The 14,026-nt window shown below is 53.6% G+C and overlaps 1 protein-coding gene across 1 annotated transcript; it reads left to right on the top strand.

The window, feature by feature from the left end:
• Positions 1 to 2,149: 2,149 nt before the first annotated feature.
• CHRNB2 (cholinergic receptor nicotinic beta 2 subunit) lies at positions 2,150 to 13,510 on the top strand. Its single transcript, XM_057725379.1, has 6 exons — positions 2,150 to 2,454; positions 3,657 to 3,802; positions 3,986 to 4,030; positions 4,442 to 4,551; positions 5,321 to 6,293; positions 10,911 to 13,510. Exons 1-6 carry the CDS (start codon positions 2,391 to 2,393, stop codon positions 11,079 to 11,081), a joined length of 1,509 nt encoding a protein of 502 aa, XP_057581362.1. The 5' UTR covers positions 2,150 to 2,390; the 3' UTR covers positions 11,082 to 13,510.
• Positions 13,511 to 14,026: the final 516 nt, after the last annotated feature.

Consider the following 14,026-nt stretch of genomic DNA (forward strand, 5'->3'; position numbering starts at 1 on the left):
TTGAAATGCCTTTTAACCACCTTTGTCTTATTGGCTTTCTCATCTTTCAAATCTCAATTTTCATCTCCATCCTCTCCAGACTCTCAAGCACTACGAACCTCTCTCTCCTCTGTGATTCCTAAGCGGCTTGTTTATACTCCACTAGAGCAGCCACCATATGGTGTAACAAGTCTTTTCCGCTAGGTTGTGATCTCTTTAATAGCTGGGGCTAGGTCTTTTTGATCACTGCATCCTCAGTACCTATACAGTAGATGCCCAACAAACGTTGATCTGAATTGTTTGGCCAGGGGCGGGGGGGGGGGCTTCTCCCCACTTTTGACCCTTTTCACAAGTGGAGTGACTACACACATTCCTTCCCTTTTCCTTAAGGCGTTTATTCTCTACTTCTTTCATTGGTTCCAAGATTTCTTGAATTCTTAAGAGATGATTATATGTTTACACATGCACATGCCCTGGAGCTTGTGGTGCAGCTTTATGGCCACATCCATGTGCATTATGGGGTCTGTAGTCATCCCACATCCTCTCCAGCCCTTTGCTTTTCCTTCTCAATTCCAGGAACTAAGGACATGTAAATAAGTTGCTTTTGGCTGAGCTTTTATTTATTTATTTTTTAAAAAGTCTATCGAATTTGTTACAATATTGCTTCTGTTTTATGTTTTAGTTTTTTGGCCCTGAGGCATGGGGATCTTAGCTCCCCAACCAGGGACCATACCTGCACCCCTGCATTGGCAGGCGAAGTCTTAACCACTGGACCACCAGGGAAGTCCCTGGCTGAGCTTTTAGAGAGGAATTTTCCTCTACATGTTGAAAGATTGCAGTCCTATACCAGCCCTTTTCCTTATTTGTTGAGCCCTCACAAGATGCCAGGCACTGTGCTGGTTCATGATCTAGCAGAAGAGACAGCCACCACCTTACACTGATTTATTTACTCATTGATCGTCCTCTGGAAACATGTAGCAGGGTACCTGACCTAATCTTTGTCAAGCATAGCTTCCTCGAGGAACTGATGTTTCTGTCAGCTGTACAAAGTTAAGCAGAAAGTGGTTGAGGAGAAATGGGTGTGATAAAAGTATCGAAGGAACTACATGTTTAAAAGGCCCTGAAGTGTGGAGGATGGGAGGATCTTAAAGACAGTGCCAAGAGGAGTGTGTGGCTGGGGGTAGTGGCCCAGAAGAGGCTGAAGAAGTAGGCAGAGATGGAATAAGACAGTGCCTTGATGTATGATAAGGCTGCTTTAGTCAGGAATCTTTTGGTTAAAAATGACAAAAATCCACCTGAGGAAAAAAGGAAACCTTTATTGGCTCAGAAGTTAAAAGTTCAGGGCTTTCAAGATCAAAGATGTCATTGAGTTTTGACACCTCTCTCTCTGTCTCATCTTTGCTTTCCTTTGTGTTAGCTTCATTCTTGGGCTGGCCTCTGTGAAATCATCCTCTGATCCCCCTTGTCACATAGAAGCCAAAGACTGGAGAGGAAGAGAATGTGGGTGAGAAAGGCTAATTGATAAGGGCAACTTACCTTCCACTCTTGAAGGTCGCCTTCTTTTCAGGAGGTGTCCAACATGTCCCCACCTTAGATCCCTCGGGGGAGGGCAGGAAGCTTGGCATTCTACAGAGGTAGGGAAGGAAACAGGTGAGGGGATCCTGTTTCCAGACGCCAAAACTGTGTGCTTTCTTAAAATAGCAAACCTACAGCCCGCTGTTTCTTTCTCTAAGGGCCTAAAATGCATTTTCTTGGCCGCATCCTCAGCCTTCCCAGGAAGCAGGATCATCTGGGTTTGGTAAGAGAGAAAAAAAGGAAGGTGGCAACCCCAGAAACTCCTTCTGACTCCCACCCCCTCATTCTGGCCCTGGGTCCCTGGTGCTTAGCGGGTCCTGACCTATTTGTCCTACTCGTGCTTTCTTCCAGAACCTTTTCAGACCCCTCCAGGTCCTGCCCCAACTTTGGGGCTTCAGAACTCCGCCACCGACCAGTGAGCCGCCCTACTTCCGCCGCACGCACACCCTCGCTAAGCTGGACCAGCAGAAGAATACCCCACCCAGGTACCCCTTTTATTCTGAGCTCTGGCGCTTCCGCCTCCGGGGCGGAGACTCCTCCCCCTCACCGTCCCAATTGTATTCCCTGGAAGAGCAGCCGGAAAAGCCTCCGTCTGCTCAGACCGGGATAAGCGAGAAGCCGGTTGCTTCTGGCAGCCCGCTCTTTGAGCCCTGGGAACCGCCGTGGCGGTCGGCACGGCAGCACCAGAGGCTGCAAGCACAACCCGGGCCCAGTTCCAGCCGGGCGCGACCGGCGCGGGAGCTGCTTCAGCACCACGGACAGCGCCCCGCCTGCGGCCCTCTAGCCGGCCGCGCGCTCCGGCAGCTTTAGGGGAGCCGGCGAGCTATGCCAGAGGCATGGCCTGGCGCTCTGGCCCCATGGCGCTGTTCCTCAGCTTTGGCCTCCTCGGGCTGTGCTCAGGTAAGGTCAAGTCGCCAGGCTCTGTCTCACTCAGTCTCGAAGATGTAAGGGAGGGATCCCTAAGGCGGAGAGTCTGTTGGGTGTTAGGGGAGAGTCCCCTGGGACTGCAGGGAGTACCTGGAAGACAGAACTGGGAGGAGGACATACCCGAAGTGATGCTGGGAAGGGAGGGCAACCTGGGCAGGGGTGATGGGGAGGGTGGGCACAGAGAGGAAGGAGGGAGGGGATCTCCCCAGGCTTTCTGGGGCGGAAGGAAGGGGAGAGTCTGATTGTAGCTGAGATGCCATTCGACTTCTTGTGAGACCTTATCTCAAGAAAATCTACCTGGTTCAGCACCCTCCTTTGGCTCTCCATCATTTCCTGTTCCTCATATTGGGCTCCAGATTTTGCTCACTCCACAGGGGCAAGGCAGGAAGGGGAAAGAAGCAACTTCTCAACTCTCTTGTAGGGTGGACAGGAGACTCAGAAGGAGAGAAGCTCTGCCAAGCTGAGGGCCAGGGAGGAGTCTCTGAGGGCGTGGGGTGCGTTCATGCAGGGTTGCAGAGGAGATAGAGTGTGTAGTGGGGCAGGTACAAAGGGGATATACAACGAAATGAACTTTCCACACCTGCCTGCAATCTCATGAGAGGGGGCTCCAGTATGTGTAGAACTTGCCTGACCCACAGCTCAGGCAGCCCAACTATTCGACTCCAACCCAGTGCCTTTGTGGGGAGGGGGTCACAGCCAGTCACATGTAGCGGCACATAATGTTACTTGCACACATAGGTGGGCACTTATTGAGGAGAAAGGCTGTATGGTGGGACACCAATAACTGTTCCCCTTTCACCACCCTCCAAAACCTTACTTGAATTGTAGGTATCTTCTAGGGTAAGCATGGAAACAGAAATTTCAATTCTTTTGAAACCACCCTCTGAGACCTTGCAGGAAGAACAGGGTCTCCACTAATCCTTGCAGAACGGGTTCTTGGGGGGCTGTGGGGAGCTGTCTGGGCTCCTTGGTCAGTGATCTCAGAGAGGGTCTTCTCTATGAGCGGCCTCCAAGGGGTAACCTAAACATTTTGCTTTATCCTTAGGGATAGGGCTGTGGGAAGCTACAGCTTCCTGTTTGCACCTAGGTTGTCCCACTTGCCTAGGGAGAGTGGGATCCTGGGTGGGACCTCCTTGCCTATGTACTTACCTCTTGCCCCCCACCCCCCTGCCTAGGAGTCTGGGGTACAGACACAGAGGAGCGGCTGGTGGAGCATCTCCTGGATCCTTCCCGCTACAACAAGCTTATCCGCCCAGCCACCAATGGCTCTGAGCTGGTGACAGTACAGCTCATGGTATCACTGGCCCAGCTCATCAGTGTGGTGAGAGGGGGGTCCCACTCACCCAGCTACTGAAGTCAGCATAGCCAGAATGTATTTGTACTTATTCTTCTGGAGTTCCCAAGGCTTGGGGAGGTGGGGGCAGGAGCCTGGGTGGTGTAGGGCCCACAGGCTTGAGGGGCGGGGGGCAGGGCACTTCTCAGCAGCTTCTCTTCTTCCCTGCAGCATGAGCGGGAGCAGATCATGACCACCAATGTTTGGCTGACCCAGGTTAGTACTCTTCCTGCCCACACCCCTGGGCTTCTCTTTCCTCTTTTTTTTTTTTTTGTATGTGCTTTTCCCACTTTTAATCTCCTCAAGACAGGCAGAAAGGTATAGACTTTGGAGTCCTAAATAATTAGATCTGAATCTTGGTTCTTCCATTCACCAGCTCTGTAACTTTGAATATGTTAAACTCTGCAAGATCCGTTTTCTCATTTGCAAAATGTGGATTCTAACATCTTGGCTTGGCGATGCAAATTAAATGAGAAGTCACTTTTTCTGGGCAAAGAAGTCACTGTGAGGAGGCAATGACTTTTAAAAACTTCCCCAAGCCAGATAGGCCTCCTCTTGTCCATGTCCTTGACCCTGAGCTCCTCCCAGGGCAGAGGTTGGTGCTGCCTCCCTCTATCTCTTTCCCAGGAGTGGGAGGATTATCGTCTAACCTGGAAGCCTGAGGAATTCGACAACATGAAGAAAGTTCGGCTCCCTTCCAAACACATTTGGCTCCCAGATGTGGTCCTGTACAACAAGTAGGTGACCCTGGAGGGATGGGAAAGCTGGAGGAGACCATGGGAGTACTCAGGTCTTGGGGAAAGTAAATTAGCTCATGGTGGGGGACAGAGGGACTTTTCATTAGCACAGGCAGACCCAAACCAGTGAGGTATAATGTGGACAGCCAAGGTAATTTGGGCTATGGCCAGCTCCCTCTCAGCCAATTAGGACTCCCAGTGTTTGGAGCTGCAGTGGGATAAAAACTAGGATTGACAGCCCCCAGTGCCTAATGAGTCAAGAACAGGCTTTCTGAGAGGATTGGGCAGGATCAAAGAACTTGGAAGTCCCAATTTCTCCTCCAGGTTCCATCCCCTCTCCTGCAATAATCCTTCTTATCTCCAAGACCCAAAGCCAATAGTCCCTAGCCACTAGGGACCATCACCTCCTCCTACCTGCCCCTGTCCCTCTCCATTAGTTGAGGTTCCTCACTCTGGCCTCCCTGGCTCCCCCAACTTCTCCACCTTCATGTTCAGCAACCTGCTTACACAATGCATGACAAGTAGCAGATGTGCTTCCCTCTTCATCACCCTCTTCTATCCTGAGGAGCCCCTCAGGCCTTCTGACCAGGACACCAACCCACCCAGAGCCTCCTCTTGCTCAATTCCTGCTCCTCCTCCCTATACACCTGGATGGTTACCCTCTTCCCCTATCTCCCTCTGGCTTTCCTCTCTTCCCACTCAGGGCTGGGGTGATGGGTGGCATGGAGGGATGCTTAGGCCAGGGCTGACTGTGCTCATCCCTTGGCAGTGCTGACGGCATGTACGAGGTGTCCTTCTATTCCAATGCCGTCGTGTCCTATGACGGCAGCATCTTCTGGCTGCCGCCTGCCATCTACAAGAGCGCGTGCAAGATCGAAGTAAAGCACTTCCCATTTGACCAGCAGAACTGCACCATGAAGTTCCGCTCGTGGACCTACGACCGCACCGAGATCGACCTGGTGCTCAAGAGTGACGTGGCCAGCCTGGACGACTTCACACCAAGTGGCGAGTGGGACATCGTGGCGCTACCGGGCCGGCGCAACGAGAACCCGGACGACTCCACTTACGTGGACATCACGTACGACTTCATCATCCGCCGCAAGCCACTCTTCTACACCATTAATCTCATCATCCCCTGCGTCCTTATCACCTCACTGGCCATCCTTGTCTTCTACCTGCCATCCGACTGCGGTGAGAAGATGACGCTGTGCATCTCCGTGCTGCTGGCGCTCACCGTCTTCCTGCTGCTCATCTCCAAGATCGTGCCGCCCACCTCCCTCGACGTGCCGCTTGTCGGCAAGTACCTCATGTTCACCATGGTGCTCGTCACCTTCTCCATCGTCACCAGCGTGTGCGTGCTCAACGTGCACCACCGCTCACCCACCACGCACACCATGGCGCCCTGGGTCAAGGTCGTCTTCCTGGAGAAGCTGCCCACGCTGCTCTTCATGCAGCAGCCGCGCCACCGCTGCGCCCGCCAACGCCTGCGCCAGCGGCGGCGCCAGCGCGAGCGCGAGGGAGCCGGCGCCCTCTTCTTCCGCGAAGCCCTGGAGGCCGACTCCTGTACGTGCTTCGTCAACCGCGCGTCGGTGCAGGGCTTGGCTGGGGCCTTCGGCTCGGAGGCGGCGCCGGCAGGCTGTCCCGGACACCCCGGGGCGCGGTGTGGCTGCGGCCTCCGGGAGGCGGTGGAGGGTGTGCGCTTCATCGCGGACCACATGCGGAGTGAGGACGAAGACCAGAGCGTGAGTGCGGCGCGGGGATGCGGGCGGGATGCGGGCGGAATGCGGGGGGGCAGGGCCCTCCGGTGTCTGCGCAGACACGCAAAGCTCGCGCGAGTACAGGATGCCGGCAGTGCGAGTCCCGCCAGGGGGCTGTGGACCTGGGGGCTGTGGACCTGGGCGCTGGCATGGCATCTTCTCCTTTGAACTTCCGGGAGGCAGCACCGCCTCACTTGTGGTTGGTACAGGATGACCTTGCGGCTTCCTGAGGACTGGTATCCAGAGCGAAATGCCTCAGCTGGGGCATCGTGAGTGTCATTAGTGTTGGGAAGGTGGCCAGGAAGGGGAGGAGGCCCTTCTGGGTTTGCAGCTGGCCTGGGGCTATGACCCCAGAGAACCTCTCTGCCGCTTGTATTCCCAAGACCATGTTGTTCACCTGCAGCTCATAGCACAAATGGAGATGAGTCCTTTACGTGCCCCACGTCGGGGGCAAAATTGAGGGCAGTGGAAAGTGTGTATGGGAGGGGTGGGGGTGGTTAAGAGGTTCCACCAGCTGCTGGGAGGAGCACAGAGTCCCAAATCAATATCCTTTTTCTGCTCTTCTGGGTCCTCAGGGGATGCCCTTGTGAAATATTTATGGAGGTGGGGGCAGGTGGAGGCGAGGGCGTCCAAGACCTGCCCTGAGCTTTCTGCACTCTGGGATCTTTCTGCAGTGGCTCCCCACAAGGGGAGCACTGAGCCAGGGGATGGAGGGGGAGCTGATGGGTTGACCTCCCCCCACTTTGGACTGCAGCTGGCCCCATCCAGCAGTCAGTCTTTGGTACCTGGCTGGTTCCAGGCTGTGGCTCAGCTGTTGCCATGGTGACTGGCCATGTTTCCACTGGGATGCAGCCATTCTGACTTGGGGGATAAGGAAGGGTGGGCTCCTGCACTACTGTTTTGATGGCGGTGGGTTGCTTCAGAGCCCGGTGTTTCTATTCCCTGGGAGGGTGGGAGCTGGGGCTTGAGCTAGGGAGCAGGTTATGGTCTTGATGGAAGAAGAGAGGGACCAAGGCATGAGGGGATGGGGCAGGAGCCTCAGAGGTGGCTGAGGCCAAGTGGGAGATGCTTGTGGTGCAGGGGGTTGGCTGGCTGCATCACTGCCTCCGCCTTCCCCACTGCAGTCCACTCATGTTTTAGTGTGTGTTTTTTTTTTTAAGCTCTTTATTGGAATATAATTGCTTTACACTCTTGTACCAGCTTTTGAGGTACACCAAAGTGAATCAGCTGTATTTATACATATATACCCATATCCCCTCCCTCCCGCGACTCCCTCCCACTCTCTCTATCCTGGTCCTCTAAGGCATCACCCATCATCGAGCTTATCTCCTTATGTTATGCAGCAATGACATGGCTATTCTTTTTTTTTTTTTTTCCACTGGAAGATCCTGATCTTTTTTTTTTTTATTTTTTTATTTTTTTATTATTATTTTTTTGGGGGTACACCAGGTTCAATCAACTGTTTTTATACACATATCCCCATATTCCCTCCCTTCCTTGACGCCCCCCCCTCGAGTCCCCCCCACCCTCCCTGCCCCAGTCCTCTAAGGCATCTTCCATCCTCGAGTTGGACTCCCTTTGTTATACAACAACTTCCCACTGACTATTTTACAGTTGGTAGTATATATATGTCTGTGCTACTCTCTCGCTTCTTCTCAGTTTCCCCTTCACCCCCCGCCCCCTCCCATACCTTGAGTTCTCCAGTCCATTCTCTGTATCTGCTTCCTTGTTCTTGTCACTGAGTTCATCAGTACCATTTTTAGATTCCGTATATGTGAGTTAGCATACAATATTTGTCCTTCTCTTTCTGACTTACTTCACTATGTATGACAGACTGTAGTTCTATCCACCTCATTACATATAGCTCCATCTCATCCCTTTTTATAGCTGAGTAATATTCCATTGTATATATATGCCACATCTTCTGTATGCATTCATTTGTTGATGGGCATTTCGGTTGCTTCCATGTCCTGGCTATTTTAGTGTGTATTTGCTGAGTTAGGTGATGAGGATGCAGTGACCTACTTGGATGCGTCACAGCCATCTCAAACTTCATGTGTCCAAAACTGAGTGCTTGATTTACATCCCCACCACCAACTCGCTCCTCCTCCAATCTCCCCATCTTTTAGTACATGATATCACTGTGCACCCAGTGGTTTAGATCAGAATCCTGGAGTGATCTTTGACTCCTCTCTTTCTTACCTCCCCCACCATCCAAATCATCAGAAGTCCTGTCCTGTGAGCTCAACCTCCAAAATAATTCTCAGCTTCATCCTTTATTCACTGTCTCCATGCTACCTCTGTGGCTGTAGGCCTCCATCAGCTCTTTCTTGGACCAGGGCAGAGACTTCTAATGGTCTCCCTGATTCAGTTCTTGTGCTCCTCCATCCAAACAGACAGTGTCTCCTGCTCACTTTGTGCCATCTCCCCCCCGCTCAGGTCACTGGCTTATCTGCTCAACTGTTCTAAGCCAGGTAAGCTCTTTCCTGCCTCAGGACCTTTGCACATATTGGCCCCTCTGCTTGGAATGCCCTTCTTTTTTTCCTTTTAAAAATTATTATTACTATTATTAATTTTTGTACTACTGTTTGAAAGTAAGTTGTGGACATAATAACCCTTTATCCCAAATACTTCAGTTTTTCCCTCCCAAGAACAGAGATATTGTCTTGCATAACTCAGACTCAGTGATGAAATTCAGGAAATTTAGCATCAATACAATACCTTTATCTGATATTACGTCCATACTAACATTTTTTTCAGTTGTCTCAGTAATGTCCTTTGTAGCATCTCCCCCACATCAATCCAGTATCTTGAATTCCACTTATTTGTTCTGTCTCTTTAGTTTCCTTCAATCTGGAAATATTCCTCAGCTTTGTCTTTCATGGCATAAACATTTTTGAAGGGTACAGGCCAGTTGAAGGTCCTTCAGTTTGGGTTTGTCTGATTGTTTCTTCAGTTTATTCCTGACACAGCTGGCTCCTTCGCACTTATCAGATCTTAGCTTAAGGTGTCACCTCCTCAAAGAGGCCTCCCTAGATCACACCCTGAATTATATCTCCCTCTCCATTTCTCTGTCTTTTCTTTCCATATAAGCACCCACCAGTGCATACTTCTTCTTCTTATTTTTTTAAATGAGCCTAGGATTTTTTTTTAGAGACTTTTTAAAAAATTAATTAATTAATTTTATTTATTTATTGGCTGCGTTGGGTCTTCGTTGCTGCACACGGGCTTTCTCTAGTTGCTGCGAGCGAGGGCTACTCTTCATTGTGGTGTGCAGGCTCCTCATTGTAGTGGCTTCTCTTGTTGTGGAGCACAGGCCCTAGGTGCGTGGGCTTCAATAGTTGCAGCACATGGGCTCAGTAGTTGTGGCTCACGGGCTCTAGAGCACAGGCTCAATAGTTGTGGCGCACGGGCTTAGCTGCTCCGCGGCATGTGGAATCTTCCCAGGGCAGGGCTTGAACCCGTGTCCCCTGCATTGGCAGGTGGATTCTTTACCACTGTGCCACCTAGGAAGTCCACATACTTATTTTATTTTTACTTATTTTATGGTCATCTCCCTCCGCAGACTGTAAACCGCAGGATATGTTTGTCTTGCTCTCAGCCACATCCCCAGCACCTAGCATGGCTCCAGGTACATGGGAAGCACAAGTGTGACACAAGTGAGCCATTATTCAGCTGCTGACTAAAGGAAGGTGCACAGTGCCTCCTCCCTATCTCCCCAGCTGGCTGGGCTACACATGAACACGTGTACAAAGGTCTGGACTCAGGCTGGAGTGAAGCAGCTCTGAGTGGAGGCCAGGTCTCGTGCAGGCCCTGTGACTGGCTCCCAGACCCACAGAGGTTACTCTCTTCTGGACGGGTTTGTTTCCATCTGGGATCTAGTCCTCACCCTTTGGGGTGGATGGGGCTCCCCAGGCAGTCACATAAGGAGAGGGGCCTGCAGAGGCAGCCATTCATTCACTAATTCAACACCCATTTACTGGAATTCTGAGTTTGAGATGCTGGGATTACAAAGATGAATCATTGGCTCCCTGTAGTTTAGGAGGTCATAGCCTAAGTGGCAAGGGTGGGGGGTGAGGAAGAAGAGGACAGGCATACAATTTGAAACGACAATACAGTGCAGTAAAAATACTGTGATAGAGACGTGTACGCAGTACTGAGGGAACCCAGAGGAAACAGTGGTTCATTCTGATCAGGGGGATCAGGGAAGCCTTCATAGAAGAGGTGACATTTGACTTAGGCTTTGAAGGATGTGTAGGAGTTCACAGGTAGAGATAGGGAGGACTGGGAAAGACACTGAGACCTGAGAGGACCGACTGGAGTTTGCTAAGGCTGGATCAGAGGATGGAAGAAGATAGGCAGTTGGCTCATATCTGTCACGGGTGGGTCTTGATTCTAGACTTGGGCGTTTGGGTGGCTGCTGAAGGTAGTGGGGCCACTGGGGGCTTTTAAGCAGGCAAGACTGGAGCCATGCTTTGGAAAGGTCACTCTGGGGTGGCAGAGGGAGAAGAGTGATGTGTGGTGGAAACCTCTTCTACCCGATCCACTCCCCTCCTGTATCGTGTGATTGATACCTGGGTCTCCTTCTTCTCCTCTGTCCAGGTGAGTGAGGACTGGAAGTATGTTGCCATGGTGATCGACCGCCTATTCCTTTGGATCTTTGTCTTCGTCTGTGTCTTTGGCACCATTGGCATGTTCCTGCAGCCTCTCTTCCAGAACTACGCCACCGCCACCTTCCTCCACGCAGACCACTCGGCTCCCAGCTCCAAGTGAGGCCCTCCCCAGCTCCATGCTCCTTCACCCCTCTGTTGTACAGTAGTTTTGGGTGGAGGAGGAATGAGTGAGCTACCAGAAAGAGGGGCATTGCCCCCACAGACCCAACTTTTCACTTCACCTGGTCCTCCTCCCCCTCCCCTCCCCCCACACCTAGCCAGCACCAATCCGGAGGCTGGACCGGCCGTGTCGTGTTGTGGCTGCTGTCTTCCTCTTCTACCAACGCAGGCAATAGTGCTGCTGGTTGAGGATGAAGGCTGAGAAGCGGAGGATGGAGGGTCGGAGCCTTCCCGCCCCCCGAGGAAAGTGTGATAGGGAGGGGTCAGGAAGGGGACAGAGTCGTCGGCTGCTTCCACATCATGGGAAAAGGGGTGCACGGGGGCAAGACAGGGGCTCCGACTGTGCGGGGCTGGCCTGACACAGTGCGGCTCAGAAGGGGGAAGCAGGGGGGAGGCCTGGGTGTGGGCTGATGTCCGCCCCTGCTTAGGTGGCCAGCGGCTGGCTGGGTGGGCCTCACAGCGGGCAGGGGTTCCTGCCCAGAGGTTAGCCAGGCGCTGAGGTCAGAGTCCTAGCGGAGGCTTCCAGCTCAGTCCCACAGCCTCTTGCTTCTAAGGGGCCCAGAGCTCAGCCCCAGGTCCCCTTCTCCCAGGGAAGAATTCTCCCTAGACTTCCTTTTTTTTTCCTTTCTTGCGCAAGCCAGGGTGTGGGGGCAAAGTTGGGCTTTAGGGGAGCCTCTGAGTTCTGAATCTTGGGGTGACCTGCTTGGAGCTTAAGGGCCAAATGCTCAAACTGTGTAAGTTCAAGTTCACAAGCGGTTTCCCACCCTGCCACCCCACCCCTGCAGTCTGAACTGACTGGTAGTTGGAGTAAGTAAACTAAGGATGTTAACTTTAAGCAGACCCAGCCCTTTTGCCCGCAGCAGAGCAGGCTGGGCAGGAGAGGGCTGGCTGTGGAGGCCAGCCAAGCAGGGTGTGAATGGCCAGAACTCTGCCACATCAGCACAGCTCCTGCTCCCGTCCTTCTATTCCGGGCTCCATCCTTCCTGCTCTGGCTCCTCCCCTTCCCCCTCCCAACCAAACCTGAACAGGGTTGAAGCAGAACCTCGGAAGGACAGGTCTGCTGCTGCCAGTCTGCACAGCGGACGGCACACAGAGCACAGCCTGCGGCTTCCTGTCCTGTATGTCCCCGGAGGCTGTATCCTGACGCTGCTCCCAGGGCCCAGCTGGAGGCCACCTGGCCTGTTAGCCCAGGAAACAGACCTCTTAAGGGATCACCTGCCCTGGCTCCCACCACATGACAGGCTCTGGTCCCAGCCTGGGCTCCGTGCCGGGCCAGCGGTCACAGAGGGGTCCGTCCACCTACCAAGTGCACCTGAGGGGCCTGCCTGACACCCCGTGCCGTTCTCTGGAGCCTGGCTGGACGCCTACTCCTGCAGGCACCGCAGAGGTGGGGAGATGCAGTGCAGGCGCAGAGCGCTGGACAGGGAGCAGGGTCTGGATTCTGGCCGCCCCCCGCCACTTACTCTCAGCCACCCTGAGCACGTCTGGCTAGGCCTCAGCTTTCTCACCTAGAAATCGGGGATAGTAAAACCCTCTCCGTGGGGTTGCTGTGAGGAAGGACTGATGCTTGTGAAGAAGCCCAGTGCTATACCTGGCGTAGATGTGTCGTGAATGTCAAGTCTGAGAGGCCGTCAGAGCCGGTGGGCATGGGCTCAGCTGCCTGTCCTATTACTCTTCCTCCCAGACCCACCCTCACCCTGGAGCAAACAGCCCCCTGAAACAGGGCCTGGGTCTGGGGGAGCTGGAGCCAGGCAGGAAGGACACAGGGAATGCTGGGGTAAGCCTGGCAGGTGGGCTGCCCCCTGGAGCCTCCTCAGCAAAGGTGCGTTCCATTCCTGGGCTGAGCTCGGACTCTGGCCTCCCTTCTGGATTGGCGCCTCCCGACACAGGTGTGTGCCCAGGCCCCCAGATGATCTAGTCCTGGACTGGCTGTGGAGGAACGCCATCGGGACATTAAGCCAGCAGCTGGACTTCCCCACCTGCCAGAAGGAGCTGGCAGACATCTCTTCGGGGGGGCAGGGGTGGGGGAGCGGTGAGTGTCTCGGCACCACGGAGACTCCCTCCTTCCAGAACAGCAGATGGAGAGCTGCCTGCATGACGCCTGGACCCACCTCAGACTCACAGCCCTGAGGGAACATCCCCGAGCCTGAAACAGCTAGTGAGAAGGAACCGTCTCTGAAGGGTAGGTGCTGACCTGAGGCCCTCCTGCCCATCTCCCCCTTGCTCCTCGCCAGGGCCTGGGCTGCTGGGGAGGCCCCATTGGCTGCTGTTGTGGCTGGACTTGCTTTCAGTACTTCCTGCAAGTGGCTGTTGTCCAAGGAACTCACGAGACAGTGCCAGAGGGGCTGCTGGAGAGCAGCTTGTTCAACTTTTCGCCATGACCCACCTGACACACAGGGAAACGGAGGCCCGAAGGTTGTTTGCTGCCTGACCTTGTGCAAGCACTTAACTCTGGACTTGCTCATCCTCATCTGTGACATGGGGATGACAGCTGGCTGAGGGGGGGATCGATGTATAAGAAGGGGTTAACTGGGCTGGGTCCCTGGGACAGTACTGTTCCCTCCATCCCTGGGTGCGTGGTCCTTGGGGACCATGCCAGTGGGGAGAGGACAGAGGTGGAGGAAAGTGGGCTCAGGCAAGGTGTTACCACGTGTCAGTAGAGTTTGAACCCTCAAGGGCATTGAGAAGCTTTAGAGAACCAGTCTCTATCACTCTCGGGTCCTCCATCTTCCTCTCTTGGTGTTGCCAGGGAAGCCTCTTGGCCCCCTCCGTGGGGTGGGGGTTGGGGGGGTGGGGCATCTCTGGAGAGAATGGGGCACCCAGCTCAGTGCCAGGCTAGGACTGGAGGCCCCAGATCTGAAGAGGGAGGGAGAGATACTGGATCGA

The sequence above is a fragment of the Hippopotamus amphibius genome, chromosome 1 (genome assembly GCF_030028045.1).
Source record: "Hippopotamus amphibius kiboko isolate mHipAmp2 chromosome 1, mHipAmp2.hap2, whole genome shotgun sequence".
In the NCBI taxonomy this organism is placed as follows: domain Eukaryota; kingdom Metazoa; phylum Chordata; class Mammalia; order Artiodactyla; family Hippopotamidae; genus Hippopotamus; species Hippopotamus amphibius.

Excerpts from the sequence above, each read along its gene's own strand:
- CHRNB2 (XM_057725379.1), top strand. The coding sequence starts at position 2,391 with ATGGCCTGGCGCTCTGGCCCCATGGCGCTGTTCCTCAGCTTTGGCCTC. Across the intron at positions 3,803-3,985 it reads TGGCCCAGCTCATCAGTGTG|CATGAGCGGGAGCAGATCAT; the intron begins GTGAGAGGGGGG and ends TCTTCCCTGCAG. Across the intron at positions 6,294-10,910 it reads GTGAGGACGAAGACCAGAGC|GTGAGTGAGGACTGGAAGTA; the intron begins GTGAGTGCGGCG and ends TCCTCTGTCCAG.